The sequence below is a fragment of the Aulostomus chinensis genome, chromosome 10 (assembly GCF_037954235.1).
Source record: "Aulostomus chinensis isolate RoL2024-O1b breed Wild chromosome 10, RoL_Achi_v1.0, whole genome shotgun sequence".
NCBI classification, from domain to species: Eukaryota; Metazoa; Chordata; class Actinopteri; order Syngnathiformes; family Aulostomidae; genus Aulostomus; species Aulostomus chinensis.
In genome coordinates, this window is record NC_141329.1 from 3,404,527 (window position 1) to 3,421,943 (window position 17,417).

Sequence of the window (17,417 nt, forward strand, 5' to 3'; positions counted from 1 at the left end):
GAGCAACATCTAGAAAGAAATACTCAACAACATGTTCAGCATTGATTAAAAAATTAAAACCAGGTCTAAAGTACGCACAAGGAAGCCGTAACACCAGCCAAAGCCCGGTGTGAGATTTGAGTAACACAGTAAATTGCATGACAAACTTAGGGCAGATAGAAAGATCCACACAGGCAGAAGGGGGATAGAGAGAGAAAGCCAAGGGCAGAAAAGAGGCACACACTGCATTTACCGTGCTGAAGTCTTGCAAACGCACAAACCTCAAGAGAGATGTCGGAGGAAAGGTTAACTCCCCTGCAAAATTCAAATACCACCGACACAATTGAGAAAGATTTAAACAAGCAGAATATGTTTACATTTCACACAGAACAGAAACATTTAGCCAACCTTCAATCCCATTGGTAGCCTTTATCTAATATTCCACCAAAGTATGAAATCACTTGGAGATATTAGTGCAGGATAACAAGAGGATTTATTGGGATAAAACCACTCAGCATGGTATAATGGGACAAAGCCCAGCACTCATTTGTGAATTATTATGGTGGGTGAGAAATGGGGTGAAGGAGAAAAGGTTGCCAAATACGGGACAGTAGCAGCCTCACCATCATCAATGATCCCCAAAACTGTATTTATTTATTCATTCATGAGGGGCAGCTCGGAGGGTGACGGTGACAGCTGGGGTTAACAGGTGCATTATGTTTTTAATCAAAGTGAGTGCACACGGAAAATGCTGACCATATAGTCTAACCTCTCGGTAAGGGAAAGAGAGAGTGTGTGTCCATCAGTGTGAGTGCATAAGTGATAAAGTTAAAGAAAAAAGAGCAAGCGTTTTGAGATTGGGCACTAAAACACGCAGAATTGTGAAGCTTGCAAGTGAGTAGGAAACAAATAGCCTTGACGTTAAGCTAGCGTGCTAGAAAGGGTTGGATGTAAAGGTGACCTGAACTCATCCGAGCACAACACAATGTTCATAATTATGCAGGCTTGTACGGGATCACTGATGATCAACTGATTCGCTAAGAACCCTCTCGCATATTAGAAAACTACGTGATTCGCTACAAATCTTCCACTTCGTGTAAATTGACACCAGAGAAACTGTGACACCCAATTCAACTTTGAATCAGCACTCCCAATAAAACTATTAATATCAAATTGCACGTCATGCCCATTGAAAAACAAAATGTTCTGTCTTTTCCAGAAAAAAAATTCACAAGCTTATAGACATCAAGATCTTATCATATGCCTCCAAAAAAATTAACATTTTACCTCAGGAAAGAGGAAAGAAAAAAGAGCGAGTGAACGGTAACACCATCTTGTTTTATTCTACAGCTGTTCAAAAAAAATGTTATTTTTATTTATCATTTTTCTTGTTTATTTATGTCACGGTGTACTATTTTGGTCCCAGAATGAATTAGTCTTATATGTAGGGACTGAAAAAAAAAAAAAAAAATCAAAGAGTTGCTTTGGAAGAAAGTTGCTAATAATTATTTTGGGGAGCTCCAAAAAATAAGAAAAAAAACCAAAAACTATAATCAACAACATGAGACCGAAGTAAATCAAATTTTGATCAACTCTTTCAGAGCATTTCCTTCAAAAATGTGTCATTTTCTTGATGCAAATCGAGCTGCTTTATTCTGCAATTTTCATGATAATTAACTGAAGAATGAAATAAACAACCAGGAGCCAAAAAGGCAAGAAAACAAGAAACATCCCTGGAGAAGAAAAAAAAAAAAAGCCGCTATGAAGTCTCTCAGTTGCTTTATACTTAGTTTAGATTATTAAAAATATAACACATGATAAACATTGTGTGCATTAAAAACTGCATCCAATCTACTCGATGAGTCTGACAGTGATTGTGACGCCCTCCGGTGGACTGAAGCCACATTGCTACTTTAGAGGGATGAGATGCGTAAATTCAAAGAGCGTCCTTCAATCACTTACTGTTTATTAGTCTACTTTAACAATACCCGTTTAGAGAATGAAAATTGCAGCTTGCCTCACTGATTTGGTTTATCATTTCACTGAATCCACTTCTCCAGCATTCACTTCCTGGCTTTGTGTCTTCTGCACCATCAGATTGCATCCTGGACCTCTAAGAACAGCTTCTTAGTGAACTATGTTATCCAGCTGGTTAAGAGAGCACAAATTAGGTTGAAATCAAAATGCTTTTTTTTTTTAAATGTAAGACCACCTTGTCTGCACATCAGTCTTTTTTCCTATAACCTACATTCATTTGGCACCGATCCCTACATAAGGAGCTTAATTGAGTGTATTTGCTGCCCACCTCCACACTGGTGGTCATTTCTCTGCCTCCACGTCAAGATGTTTGGCCACGGCTTCAACATTCCATTTAAACAAGACGTCAGATACACAGCCTGTCAATACCGCTGCACACACGTGTTCCCGTGGCATCAACCCTTTCATCATTTGATTGAAGAGTTTGTTTTTATTAAGAAGGCTATACCAGACGCATAATCACTATACATTGATTTAACATTACCTTTACAATTAAATTCTTCACTGAAATTACAGAATAAATATATGCACATTTTTCTTCAAATCTTTGTGAGAGAGAAAACATTAAAAGTGCCTCCTACAAAGCTGTTAGTGGGTGACAATGGGGAATCCAGAAGCAATGAAGTGTGTGTGTGTGTGTGTGTGTGTGTGTGTGTGTGTGGGGGGGGGGGGGGGTCTTAACAAAGTGCATGGAAAGATCCAGAAAACCTTGAGCGCTGTCTCATAATAATATTCACAAATGTTTTACCATCCGTGCGTCGGCGCGTCCTTTTTTACGAGAAGCACCCTGATATAGACAGTAGTCCCTATTAATAGTAACAACCATATTAATAAGATATAAAAATTAAATAGAACACTGAACTGTAAATGCGTTGCAGTATCTCTGTTCATAAGGTGATGTAACAGTTCTGAGCAAATCCCCACGATTCCTGCACTGAAGCAAGTGCATGCAGCAAACTGCAGTTCATTTTCATATGTGTTCTCTCTCTCTCTCCCTCTCTCTCTTTATCATTTCCAACAAACTTTATGTGCACGGCCTCCGGGTGTTTGTACATCCTAGTCAGGGGTAAAAGAGACCAAAAAAAAAAAAAAAAAAAAAAAAAAAAAGGGAGGGGGGAGGGGAAAAAGCCCCAAGTCAGGGAGACGTCCAGCTCCAGTGTATCTTGCACATCGTGGTAACTCCATAAAAAGGGTGTTTTAGTGACGGATGAATTTGAGGATGCTTTGTCTGTTTTATTCCCCGGTGCCCTTCTCGTTTCTCGTTTGCTCTCTCCTGGGCATATAGAGATATTTATATTATAAAAATAACGGCTGTTGACATTGCTGGCTACTTTGAAAAAAAGGCACTTGATTGAAATATCTGAGAATGGCCTCTCCTCCAAAGTGATTTGAGGGTGGCATTGTTGTAACTGGAATATAATATTTCATTTTATATCATGCTGCTTTTTCAAGTTGATTTTTTTTAAGATTGGTTTTGGGTGGTTGTGTTTTAAGGGTGACAAAGTTCATGTGTTTGTTTGTTTTTTTTTTCTCCAAGGGCTAGAGATGCTAAAACCGATACGATTTTTCCAATACTTCGAGGTAATCCGGCTTGGTTTGAAGTTTGGCCCTTAACTCGAGGTAATCGCTCTGGGACGGGTCAGGGTAGCAGCCTTTCCCTGCCGTGAAAAGCAATGTCTCCTTCAGCCGTGCATCCTGTTGCAAATCTGGGTACTGCATGCCTGGTGGGTGTGCATGCGCTACGTGCATGTCCTTTAATTTGGGCACTGTCCCGTAGAGACAGTCTACAAAGCCCACAGTTGGCGTGGGCCTCTGACTGTCAATCACTGTGGGGCAGAGCCCGCCATTCTCATGAAGTCCTGCCATATCCGCTGTGGTGTGGTTAACTGTGACGATGGTGTTGAGTTGAGAGTTGGAGACGGCCAGAGTCCACTCTCTCTCTTTCTCTAACAAGGTTCTGTAGTTACTGTTGCTACTGCTGCCATTGTCTTTCTTTGCTGAGAACTGCCCTCTGTCTTCCTCTGCTATCTCCCCCTCTCGAGGCTTATAGATGGGGTTGTTACACATCTGAGTCACCGGGTGGGGGATGTAATCATAAACGTGACCGTGGGCATGTGTGTGACCACTGTGACTGTGTGTGTGCATACTGGGCGTTGTTTTCTCCGGCGCGCCAGTGTTACCGGTACTACTCTGCCTTGGTGGGTCCTCAAAAATTCTGCACTGCATCTGGATCCCTGTCAGATCGACCTCTGAACGCTTCCTGAAGGGCAGTTTCTTTCTGCGACGGAGAACAAAAGCAAAAAGCCCAGCAGCCACAAAGACAGCAGAAATAAAGAGGATGAGGAGGCTGAGGATGAGGACAGACAGTGGGACAGCCCCTCTCCCACCTGCCTCCCCCATGTCAGATCTCCCTGTGGTGAGGTCATCCCCTCCAGGAAGGGCTGGTGAGGGGCCCGAGGAGTACTTAAGTTCAGGACAAAGATCTTCAACCTCCACTGAACGCAGATCTTTCCCAAAAGCAAACTCAGGAGTCTTGCAGATAACATCTCCAACCACAATGACAGAGGAGAGCTTTTCCAACCACTGCTTGAGGGGAACGATTTCACAGGAGCAGTCCCAGGGGTTCTGATGGAGGTCAATCTGTACAATGGAGGTCAAATGCTCCAGGACTCCACGCACAGGCAGGGCAAGGAAGTAATTGTTGCGGAGGTTGAGACGTGCAAGGTTGGTGCCAGCGAAGGCATCAGTGGGGAGGGAGCGTAACAAGTTGTCGTTGAGGAAAACCAGCTGGAGATTTGGCATTAGGGAGAAGGAGTTAGGTTGTATCTCACGTATGACGTTATACTCAAAGTAAAGATAACTCAACATCTGAAGCCCTCGAAACATCCCGGGGGTGAGTCGCTCAATGTCATTCCCATTCAGATATAAACTTTTTAAGTTAGGCAGGTTAATGAAGGCGCCCTCCTGGACGTAGGATATCCGATTGTTACCTAAATGCAGTAAATCCAAACTTGAGAAGTTCCAGAAATCAGATCGGTAGATTTTCTGTATTAAGTTTCCAATGAGATACAATTTCTTGGCATTGAGAGGCCGTGGTAGGAGATCGGAAATGTTGTGAAAGCCTTTCTCTTTGCAGTTGACTGTTAGCCCCAGGTCATTGATGTGAAGGTTGCAAGTGCATCCAGTAGGACAAATGATGGGGATAGGAGGCCTTGTTTGGTAGCGAGCAACGGGGGGCTGGTTGATGCCCGGGTAAATGCTACGAGGGGTTGGGGGGTTCTTCGTGGGTCGAGGTCTTTTGGTAGGCTTAACCCCTCTTTCCTTGTTATCGACAGAGGAGGCTGTGTTGTGAAAGGAGGAGAGCATGGAGGAAGGTTTAGTAGGCCATGTGTTCTCATTGCTGAATGGGATGCGAGGAATTCCCAGTTTTGCCTCGATGTCTGCATCGGAGAGCATAGGACAGAGCTCGCTGCGTTTGATTTCCCGCAGGTCTTTCCCATGTAAATGGAATGGGTACTCACACGTGATCTCACCCACCAGAGCAGTATAAGGGATCCTCTCCAGCCATGTTTTTAATTGAACAATCTCACACACACAGTTCCAGGGGTTCTCCTCCAGCTGAATTTCCATTAAACTTCGACCGACGTACTCCAACATGCCCTTATATGGCAAAGTCTTTAGTCTGTTTCCTCTCAGGTCCAGATGTGTGAGTGACACAGTCCGGAAAAGATAATTTGGGAGCATGGGGATCAGATTGTCATTTAATATGAGCACTCTCAATTTGTGAAGGTGTCTGAATGCACCGCTTTCAATCCTTTTGATGACATTGTAGTCTGCCTGGAGGTACTCTAAACTCTCCAAACCAAGAAAAGTGTCATTCCGGAAAACTTCTAGTTTGTTCTCGTGTAGGAAAAGCCGTTTGAGTATTCCTAAGCCGTTGAATGCTCCAGCATGGATATCTTGCAAGGCGTTATTACCCAGATTAATAGATATGGCATTGTTGAGATGGAGAAAGCTGTTGAAGTAGAGCTTCCTCATGGAGTTTCTCTGCAGGTTGAGCTTGAAGGGCCGGCTCCATATCTGGGAGATCTGGCTAACATTTGTAAATCCTTTACTGTCACAGTGCACATGGAAGATGCCCTCTTTGACCTCGCAATAGCAGGGCTCGAAGCAGGGCTCGTCTATCTCCTCTGAGTCCTCTAGTAATGGGATTGGGGTGGACCATCCTAAGGCTATGGTGCTCAGCAAGGTAACCCACAGCATCCTCGCTGACACCAAGGGAATGAAGTCTCGGCTCCAGGGACAGAGCCACTTCACAGCACTGCAACACACACAGAGAGACAGAGAGCAAGAGGAGGAATGAAAGAGAGGAATGGATAGAATAAGGGTAGTGATGACACACACACAGGTGAATGCACACACACACACACACACACACACACACGCACACATACACACACAAAGTGTAAGGTAAGAGACAAGTAGGAAGGGGGGGGGAGAGGAGGGAGGGGGAATTAGTTCACTAGAATCAAAGAAAACTTTCAAATGAATATCAGTGAGCAGTAGGACGCCACTGCAGGTGCTCCAGTGTCAGGAGTGTCTCAAACTAGCAGAGGCCTCGCACTCTCGGATGGGCAATGTGACATCAACACAAACAAACCCCTGCACTCAGACCGTTAATGTCGCCATACAGGGAGAATTACCATTTATTACAGAGCAGATATGTTGGCAAGGTTGCAATAAATCACCCAAGAGATGCTTATCGGCATTAATAAAGAATGGCAACAGCAGGTGGGTGAGGTTAGCGGTGAGACACCGTCCCCCCTGCTGTATTTATTACATAACTGGGACCTCAATCTCCTCTTGGTTAAATGAGAGTCCAGAAAAGCGCGGTGGAAATTGATGTGGCTGCTCTGAAGGTCTACAAGGGGGGAGAGGACGGAATGAGTGTCAGCACGGTGACCATTAGAGGGATGAGATGAAGAGGGTTTAATGGATTGGCTGAGCATCCCCCTCGTTAAAATGAATCAACATATTTCTCCTAGTTCATGGAAAACTGAACATATTAGAACAGAAAAATCAGGTACACAGTAAAAGGCTGTGGAGAGAGAGAGAGAAAAGCCCAAACGCTGAAATGTCCATTTATGTCTGATGATTCTGATAAAGAATGAGACCAACAAAAAAAAAACCCCAAAAAACCCCAAAAAACCGTCTGAGCATTTTTGCCCTCTATGTTTTAGGTTAAATGCACCACATTTAACAAACCAGGGGAATTGTGTAAAGTGGCTATGAAGACAAGACAAAGTGCGCTGAGGGAAAAACGCAGTTAAAACGACGTGTGTGTGTGTGTGTGTGTGTGTGTGTGTGTGTGTGTGTGAAACCATTTGATGTTTAGAGGAGCAACGGCGCAAGAGAAACCGCGCAGAAGGTCTGTGAGCTCATTCTGCTGAGTCTCGCCACCGGTTCAGAATCAAACGGTGCTGTTGGTATCAAACGGATATCCGTTTTCATTCAGATTGAGAAAACCGGTGCATCTCCGTGGCGCTGGTTAAAAGTCACACCCAGAAATACACACACACACACACACACGCACGCACTCAAGCACGCACACACAGCCTCAAAATGCTCCCAATAGGTTGTGACTTTTCATTTACACACACGCACACGCACACACACACGCGCACACACACGGACAAACGTAGGTGCCAAAAAATCCAGAGAAGAAGAAGCGACCGGACTGTGCCTGAGTCGCTGTCCGTGGAGCTGAAAGTCCAGCGACGGAGAGAGGAGGAAGAGGTGGACTCACACAAGCAGAAGAGGAGACACCGTAATCCTCAAAAAAAAGGACAAAACCCACTGAGGAAAAAAAAAACAAAAACAAGAAAATCCTTGTTGACGATGACGAAATTCCCTCTCCGGCTATAATCCTCCAGGATGACGATTAAAAAGTACCACCGGCGTTTAGAGCACCTGGAAACAACACGTGCCTCGTGCTATTCCCACCCCCCCAGGGCTGTACCGAATCTGACGGTGTACCTACTTAGTTTAGAGGGATTCCAACTTCACATGTCCTCCTGCGGTGCGTCCTGCTGCTGCCCGGAGCGTCCTGCTCACCGTCCGATGCCGGGCTGTGGGGGAGAGAAACCACAGATAGCGGTGACTGAGCCTTTACCGTGAAAAAAACGGGAGGAAAGAGAGAGGGGGGGGGGGTACGCATGTGAATGAGCCGCTGATCAGGAGCGAGCTGGGGAGATTCTCCACTTACAGAACTGCTGCCCGCCGCTCATTCTCCTCGCCGAACGCCGGGATGTGTCGTCAGAGTGAGAGTGGAAGTATAAACCGGGCACGTTACTGTGTGGCGGTCCGGAATACTGCTCTCACCCCCCAAAAACACACACTCACACTCACACACACACACACAGAGCCCCGCGCTCAGTGAGACACGCCGAGCCTAATGCAGTAGCGTTTCGTCGTGACATTCGCAGGAAGAGAGAGAGAGAGAGAGGGAGAGAGAGAGGGAGAGAGAGAGGGAGAGAGAGGGAGAGAGGATCCGTTATCTTCGATGTGTGGAAAGCGCTGGTTGTTCCTTTTTGAAGTCCAAAGCTATGCAGGCAGCTGTATGCACGCACACACACAGATACACACACACGCGCGCGCCTCTGTAGATGACACGCTCGTGCACAGGCAGCAAACATCTATGACAACTCACCTTAGTTTTGTGCTGCAGTTGGAAAGCATCGGGAAAAGGGAGCACTAGTTTGGATCTTGTTAGATCTCCCTCTCTCTCTCTCTCTCTCTCTCTCTCTCTCACTCTCACTCTCTCTCTCCCCCCTCTCTCTCTCCCTCACCCTTTCTCGGTGACTGAGGCAAATGAAGACGTGATAGGAATGCAATCTGTCCCTCTCTCTCCGGTGACTCTCTCCCCTTCTTTCTCGTCTGCTCTTTTTTTTTTCTGGAGCAGTTTGCTTAAAATGCAAGTCCTCGACTTGAGCCCGTCCGCTTCCCCTTCCTCTCCCCTCCTCCCCCTCCTCCTCCTCCTCCTCCTCAACCGCCTCCCGGGCGAGCGCTCAACGGTAGTGCAGCCGGGCGGGAGGATATTCTTCCCAGGACCGCGTCTCTGCGCGGTGCGGACTGAGCACGGGAGTCTCCGGGTAATATGTTGCCGGCGCGGTCAGCTTTCTGCCTTCCCCAAGCCAGAATCCCTGTCGTGCGTCAGAGGGGTGAGGGATGGAGCTGGAGAGGTGGAGGGGGGGTGACGAACGGGTGAGAGACGCAGAGGAGAGAGAAGATCTGGCGGTGAGAGAAAGTGGAGGAGGGGAAGGGAGAGAGGAAAAAATAAAGGGTGATGGGGACGGTTGCGCGCTGTAGTTGTGGATGCGTTCGAGAAGAGGAGAGGAGCCGAAGTGAGGAGAGGAGAGTTGGTAGCGGGAGCGTGTGTCGAGAAATCAAAAGAAATGAGGGAGAGCGTCGTGCGGTGCGGGTGGGTGAGACTGTGAGACCTGTGGATGGCAGTCAGGAACATGACTCTCTCTCTCTCTCGCTCTCTCTCTCGCTCTCTCTCTCTCCCCCCTCTCTTACATTATCTTAATTTTATGTCCTAATTTTATTGTTGAGATTTATTAAATAATAAACACAATCAATCCCTTTATTGTAGGTAATTTACTGCAGTTGGGTGAGTAAAAGATGGAGTTGGCAAGCCGGCACCTCTCTGCTGAGGAGACGAGGAGGGTGGCCGAGGCTATATAGAGCAGGAGGAGAGAGAGAGAGAGAGGGAGAGAGAGAGAGCGAGAGAGAGAGCGCTCCCTGTCTCCCTGTCTTTACCCCTCCTCGCCTCCAGCGGGCAACACAAGTCCGTTTTTTGTGAGCCAGCCGGAGCTCAGGAGAACGACTGAGGCCCCGGCAGGTCTGCAGGGGGAAGAGGAAACCTCCTCAGGAGTTGTGTCACCATGAGCCTGGAGTCAGAGCCGTCAGGTCACCGCCACGCTGTCTGACCTGCGCATGTCTACAGCAAAACCTGCTAAACCAGTGTCACTCCAGAAGTAGTGAATAGTTCAAGTTTATGAAATATATATATATATATATATATATATATATATATATATATATATATATATACTCAACACAGAGGATCCTCTACCGTATGCGATTCTTTCTATTAAACAAAAACATATCCTGTTGTAAAGGATCAGTAAACCTTTATCCCCTTTGTAACCCTTTACATGTCACGTAGGTTGACTGAATGAGCTCTGGGCCGAACCATATATGCTCAGCCTATAGGAAGTCAGAGGAGTTGGCCTGTGAATGCAGCCCTAAATAGAGGTTAGGTGACTTTGATACAGTTTTACAAGTATTTATCATCTGCTGCTGGTACTGAATCAGTGCATGTGCCCGAATTAGCAGAGCTGAATGTTATTTTGGTGAATCTAAAGGCAAATAAATTGCAATGCAACAGAGCGTATGTGATGCAAAGTCCCCATTTTATACAAATAAGGGAAAAAAACCAACCAAAGTCTTCCAACACACACATTCACACAGGAGCGTGCAGCGGCTGGGCAGCTGAGGGGAGTGTTTGGGGGCAGATCTTGATGTCTGAAAAACTGCTTTTCCTCTTTAAAGCTATCATTCAACCTGTCAGCTAACGGCAGACAAACTGACACTTCATTCAACACGAATGACATGGACCGGTCAGTGCTGGAGTCACGGTAACACAAAGATTATAGATCAGTGCTAATAACTTAGAATTTGCCCTTTTGAGTGACACAAGTGGACCATGATGAGTTTTGGTTTGACAAATACCGTGTCAATTATGCTCCGTTTGACGGTGGGGGGGAAAATAAAGAGGGAGTCCAAGACCATTAGTGCACCAACATGATTGAAACTGGCGCACAGACATGAATGCAGAGAGGCAGCAGAGAAGCTCTGTACTACCGAGGTGTTGATATGAAATCCTGACAGGTGATCTCTTAGTCATGGAATGTGTGCATACAGTGAACAACACCGGTGCTTCTGATTGGCTGGTACCCGACGCCTGTGGGTGTACGGAAAGAGACGGAACGCGGTCAGAGCCAATCAGAGGGAGAGGAGGATTCTGGGGTATTAGCAGAATGTGAGCAAAGAAACATGGAAACAGAGAGAGAGAGAGAGGAGTAGCCTGCTGAGAGAAGCGAGCTGGAGAGTTGAGCTCCAAAACCACCGCCAGAATTTAGTAGAACCGATTAGAACCATGTTCTAACTACTCCTCCACCTGTACTCTCCACCAGGGGAGTACCAGATCATTCATATACTGTACAATGGGGATTCCCAAAGTTGATGTTGCTGCAGTCGGGCCACAACTTCGTTCACGATGACTAAATTCACATAATCACAATGATAATGTAAAATATGTCATTAAATTTGACTAAAAAAAAAGAAATATGTATATGGGACTGGTTTGCTGAAATTATCAGACTAACAGCAAAGACTTGGGTTTGCACTCGGTTTCTAAAAACTTTGGCTCTCTCAGCCATCAGATGTCCCAGTTTCCAATCTGCTCAGGAGCCAGAGTGTCTGAGCACTGGTCCACCTTCCCTGCTGTCTGGCTGCCTGCCGACTGGACCACCGGCCTGCCTGTCCGTCTAGCTGTTGATTTGCTTCGTCCTCTGACTGGCTGCCTACTGACAATATTACTTTAGGTTCTCCTACAATCCACACGGGTGAAGGTGTGACTCGTGAAAGCAGGATTGTCCAGGAGATCTCGTCAGTGATGGGGAAGGAGTTAAAAGAATGAACTTGACGAGTACTTTTTTTTCCTTTTTTTTTTTTTTTTGCAACAGTGCGAAGACGTGACTGACTCAAATTGGCTTGTTTTTTTTGTTGTTGTTGTTGTTGTTGTTTTTTGTGTTCCAGGGCCTGGCCAGGAGATTTCTGAGTGAAAATCAAGTCTGGCCTACATTTTAAGAATAGGCAGCTGGGGAAAACTTTTAATTGTTAAACAAAAACAGGAAGATTCTTTGAAGCGATCAATTTTTTATGTCTGTATTTGTTTGAGCAATGCTGTCTTTTTATTTTTTACGTGACGGCAGATTTTTTTTTTTTTCCAGAGAAGTCCACAAATTCTTATTTGTATTCGTAAATAATTTTCCAATACCATTAACATTAGAAACTGCAAATGTACTGGGATAAATTGTATCCACACTAAGTTGAATGTTGCACGGGGGGTTGCTGTGGAAAACTTGGCTCACACACACACATTCCACACACTTGGCATTGAGATGGAGAACAACAGAACACAGCAGAACAGCAAGTGTCCTGACCTAAACAGCAGAATAGTTCACGTGCTCCGAACCTTCTGGTACGACACATTTTTAGCACATTTTAAAGCAGGGAGAGCGTGAAGAACAGATTGTGCTTTGGCTGCAGCTGCTTTGATGGAGACGGGTCAACCAAAAAAAATCACCACTTGTGACACAAAATCAAATCAAACAATGGTCAAATTAGCTTTTTCCATTCACTCGCCCACAGCAGGAGTCGTCCCTCAGTAGCCACAAACATGAATCTTCTGCACTGCAGGTGCATCGCGCTCAATCCATCCACCGCTCCCGCCATCTCTGAATATGGATTCCCCTCCTCTTTTATGGACGTCACGGGACTTCCCTTACTTCCTGTACTCTAGATGGCGGTTTTCCTCACTTGTATTTATAAATTTCCCGTTCATTCTTTTGGGAAGGACGATCCACCTCTAACTGCATCACCTTGGCATCTTTGTTCTGTCCTGAAAAGTCACCATAGAGCCTCTGATGAAATAATAACAATGGCAATACAGACCCAGGCGCAGTATTCTCAGCGAGGCTTCAAATGCTACTAAAGTTTACAATCAGAGACCAGGGGAAGTGTACCTATGCTAATGTGATGTTTTTCTTTGGCTTCTTGCATAATTAGCGAATCAAATGCAGTGATTTAATGGGGCACACTCTGTCCTGTCTGCCCCTGTCACTGCATTTCATCAGACATTTAAAGAAACACTGTGTCTGGTGTGAATGTGATAAATAATTGTGTGAGCCTACACACAATAGAAGCAACAAATAAGCTCCTGTAAGAAAAAGAGAACAAACAGACGCATCTAACAGCATTACGGCCTTAAAGCTCCTGTGTATTTTATTACTGCTAAAACAGAACTTCCTTATTTTCAAGACAGGTACATAATGTATAGAAAATATCTATATGGAGATGTATACAATGAGAGAGGGTACCTCAAACGACGTCTACTCTCCAGAACCTCAAGTTCATTAGGAAAGCATTTAAGACCATAAATCAAGTTCTCAGTGCAGCCAGAGGCGCCCCCTGCTGGCCCTGAAAATTCTCCATTTGCTTTATACACCTTGAGTGTCTCCTCAGTTTATTGTGTGTATACCCCCATATTCCATGATGTCACGCTCACCAAAAGTCCATTTTACATAGGCTCACCCCCCCCCCCCACACACACACACACATTACCCTGCTGTCTACCATCCACTGTTCCTTTCAGCTTGCTTTCGTCCCAAACTGTCCAGGCAAAAATACTCACAGCACAACTTCTGAGAGACCTAATTCTCACACAGTGTTCTCCCAGAAGAGCTGAAGAAAGAGAGAGACGGACCGACAGACAAAGCAGAAGCTGAAGAAGAAGAGCTTTGAAATTTAGCCTTGTGAGCGGTTATGCCAACTAACCAATGTAGGATTCCAACTCCAACTTTTGTCGATGAAAAGAAGGCAGAAGGAAATGAAACAATCAAGGGGTAATTTTGGGGAAATGGCCAAACTTGTTGGAGCCTCAAGGGAGATGCCATCAGAGTTTAAAAGAATTATTTCAACTTTGCCTTTTTTTTTTTTTGTTGCTCCCATTTCTTCAGTCTTGAACATCTTAGACAAAAGGAGAGAAAGTGCTGAGCAGAAAACACTGATACAGTTCAGAGCAAACTGAACACTAAATGAACTTTTGTAAGATAGAATTACCGTACAGTAGAAGTACCAGCAGGATCTGTCCTACAATCAGTGGAGACATGTCCAGCTGTTGCGTGTGTGCGTGCGTGTGTGCGTGTATGAACAAGGCAGTCGTGAGTTTTGACTCTTTCCATTGTGAATCATTGCATACATTCAATATCAATAAATGCTTTCAGTGAAACAGCCACCGAGGTGAAGTCTTGCCAGTCCTCTGGTGGGCCTTGTAGGAGCACGGATTAAACTGGGCTAAATCGGTTTAAATCAGATCTGCAGCAGCCATTTTGGGGTGTCATGAAATCAAAGAACGGAATGGCAAATCTCTTGTACAGACTGATCAGAATGTCAGCATCAGAAAAAAAAAAAGTCTGTAAGAGTTTGACATTGCCAGTTGTTTTTCTCTGCGAGTGTCACTCTGACACCCCCCGCATCCCTGTTTTTGACAGAGGGAATGAACCCAGAAACAGGAAGAACTGGGTCATCTCTGACATCTGTGTGACAAGATTAGCTCTGGGTTGTGGCCAGTTTTTGTCAGAGACTGAGATAGGAACGCTGCACTGATATACAGTAGATGTAAACTTTCATAAGGCTATGTTCAATAAAAGTCTGAGGGATCATTAGACTGACATGAAATATGCACCACTAAAGTTCAACAAACATGTTGAACGCCGAGTAATTGGTGTTTGCTGTTTCTCATTAATAGAGCCAAAACATTCAGAGGGAGAAAAAAAAAATTCTAATCCCATATGTTTGGTTTATTTTCACACTGTTTTCATTATCTATTGCGAGCATAAACAGGGTTGCATTCCTGGCTGCATCATCCACCCTTCGTGGCTCTTCCACAAGACGGTTCGTTTGTGCCTGCAGCTCAGCAATCAAATTGCCATTAATAAAGTTGCAAAGTGAAGAAATGTGTCAATTATTTTTAGCCCCATGCTTCTATCACCATAGGCATAATGCGGCATGTACAAAAAGAACAACCATCTTTATTTGTCGTTCTTCTATGAACCGGAAACACGATTCATTTCTTCATGAACGCGCTTCGTGATTGGCTGGTGTGAGGTTTTACCCCGATTAAACACTGGCCTGAATTGAGACGTTTGCAGCTGAAGGAGACCCAGTGCATGTCTACAAGGGCAGTGTTAGACCTGCCTTCACCAGGCTACCAGAATCAGCACAAGAGGAGACAAAATGTCCACACGCGGAGCTCAAGGTTTAACAAACGAGGTTGATTAGAGTACCGTGGTCAAGGTTTCTGTGAGACACAAACAAGTGGAACGCTAATAAAACGCACGGGGCGCAAAAAACTAAAATTTGGAAAAACACTTTAACTAAACGCGGGCAGCACTATAAGCTGAAGGAACGATAACAAAAGGCGACCACCAGACTAACTCTGGGGTGAAATAAGAATTTGGGGGAAAGGAATCAGCGAGCCTAATAGAATGGGAACGGAAATCAAAAGGTCAGCACTCTGCTGCTATAATCCGACAAATAGCTTTAACAAAAATACCACAGAAATACTGGGTCTTCTGGCACACCTTAGTGGCTCAGGAAAAAGTGGAGCGAAATCACACTTAGAAAAAGTAACAATCAACGAGGAGGTCTCTCTACTCGGACTACAAAAGTGACAATGAGAAAAAACTAGAAAACAGCAACGAGACAGCAAACTTGGAAAAAACGTACAAAATGCATGGAAGGTGAGCAGGTCAAGACGACGGATGCTATTCAATATTCCGGCACACGGATCACACATCGGACTTAAATACCCAGGGGAGGGTAATCAGGGAATGGATTCAGCTGGTGTTTCCTGTGTGCCACAGAGTGACTGACAAAGGGAGCAGCCAATCACCAACCAACAGGGGCGGAGCTCGGAACTGGGTAGAGAGAGGGACATGGCACATGAATGCAGGATCATAAGAGGCAGCTTTTCAAAGTCCAGGTTGCACGTATAGTGGAATCATATGTATATAATTTGTAAAGCTGAGAAAATGGTTGATACACACAGAATACAGGATAACCACATGATACTCCATCATCAAAAGCCTACCACGAAGCTCAGTTAGCTGGTGGCCCTGTTAGCATTACTAACCACCAGGGTTGTAACTCCAACAACCTTCTGTGGAATCCGACTGAAACTGACCAAAACTCCTGTAGATTTCAAAATGAAACCAAGAAAATGAGAAATGGAGATACAGAAATAAGACCAGTATCTGAGAGCAGATGAGCTACCAGAGACATCGTTTGTCCCCCTGCGTCCCAGTTTCTACGAAGGGGAATGAACCTATAAACAGGAAGGAGCGGGTCAACTCTCAGACCTCCATGTGACGAGATTAGCTTTAGTCAGTATTTGGATGCAGGATCAAGATAAATAGAATATTTTCTGTATGAGATGCAACATGAATATTAATAAATCTTGTGTATTTCAGAGATTTACTTCCTGGGGGTCACATCAGCACAGATCTTGAGTGTATCGGTGACATTACAGCCTTTTCCTTCACACCTAAAGTCTTTAATTATGATGCATTTCCCTGGAGGGCTGTGCTCCATGGGATCTCACAGTGTTTTGACATCAGACAAACACAACAGCTGTTTGTGCTTCGTGACGGGCACTCAGGGTGCGGTGCTGTCGGAACGACACTCGTCTCACCGGTTTTGTGATGCTATCACACATGCAAACAGTACAGCAAGGCTGAGCCTCTTCTGGGTATCCGGGTGAATTCCACAAGAGTCTTATCCTCATCCATGGTTCTCCTCAGAGGGACGGCGAGAGCAGACAGCGTGCAGAAGCATGTTGGGCCTCTTTCTGCATGACCTGTTTGTGTCCTCTTTGACTCATTCATTCGTTTGAGTGGTAAACAAAGGAAGGCGTGTTATTCAGGCCTGAAGCTCACCTATGTGCTACCTAATAACCCCCCACTGCCGTCCTTATTTTTAGGGACAACTTTTCACCGCCGTCACAGCAGTAATTGAGAATTTACACTGACCTGTGGTCCAGATGAGTAAGTGGAGAACTTCTGTGAATGTGGCGTTAGGAATACATCACTATTGGTTCCCTGTCAGCATTATGCTTTTTAAAGTCATGAGAAGCCAGTAATTGCTTTCCCATTCCAAGCACTCTTCCAGCTCTTGCACTCTTGAACACAAGGCTAAGTCCCCAATCTCCAGGGACTATGAGAGTAAATGGCAATTTGAGCTGCAGCACTTTGCCAGTAGATTGTGTGGATTATGTGTGTTCTTTCTGCTTTGTTGCAGAAAGTGCAAACATGCACAAAGCTAGACAAAAAAGTAAGACAAACAGACTCACCAAATGCCAGATGACAAAGCGACGGACTGGCAGGGGTTATGCAGGGATGCAACTGGTCGTTGGAGTGTGTGTGGCTTCGTAAAGAGGGTGCTTAGTCAAAAAAAAAAAAAAAAATCAGAAATTTGGAGTGTATGCAGGTGGA

The 17,417-nt window shown here is 45.0% G+C and overlaps 1 protein-coding gene across 2 annotated transcripts; it reads right to left on the reverse strand.

Moving 5' to 3' along the window:
* Nucleotides 1–318: 318 nt before the first annotated feature.
* On the reverse strand, nt 319–9,033 carry slitrk3a (SLIT and NTRK-like family, member 3a). 2 transcript variants are annotated; one of them, XM_086215603.1, is made up of 3 exons: nt 8,726–9,033; nt 8,057–8,144; nt 319–6,337 (listed from the first exon to the last, which is right to left on the reverse strand). In XM_086215603.1, exon 3 carries the CDS (start codon nt 6,277–6,279, stop codon nt 3,565–3,567), a length of 2,715 nt encoding a protein of 904 aa, XP_086071729.1. In that variant the 5' UTR covers nt 6,280–6,337; nt 8,057–8,144; nt 8,726–9,033; the 3' UTR covers nt 319–3,564. The 2 variants fall into 2 exon arrangements, with proteins under 2 accessions (XP_086071729.1, XP_086071728.1); XM_086215602.1 differs by lacking the exon at nt 8,726–9,033 and adding an exon at nt 8,282–8,483.
* Nucleotides 9,034–17,417: the final 8,384 nt, after the last annotated feature.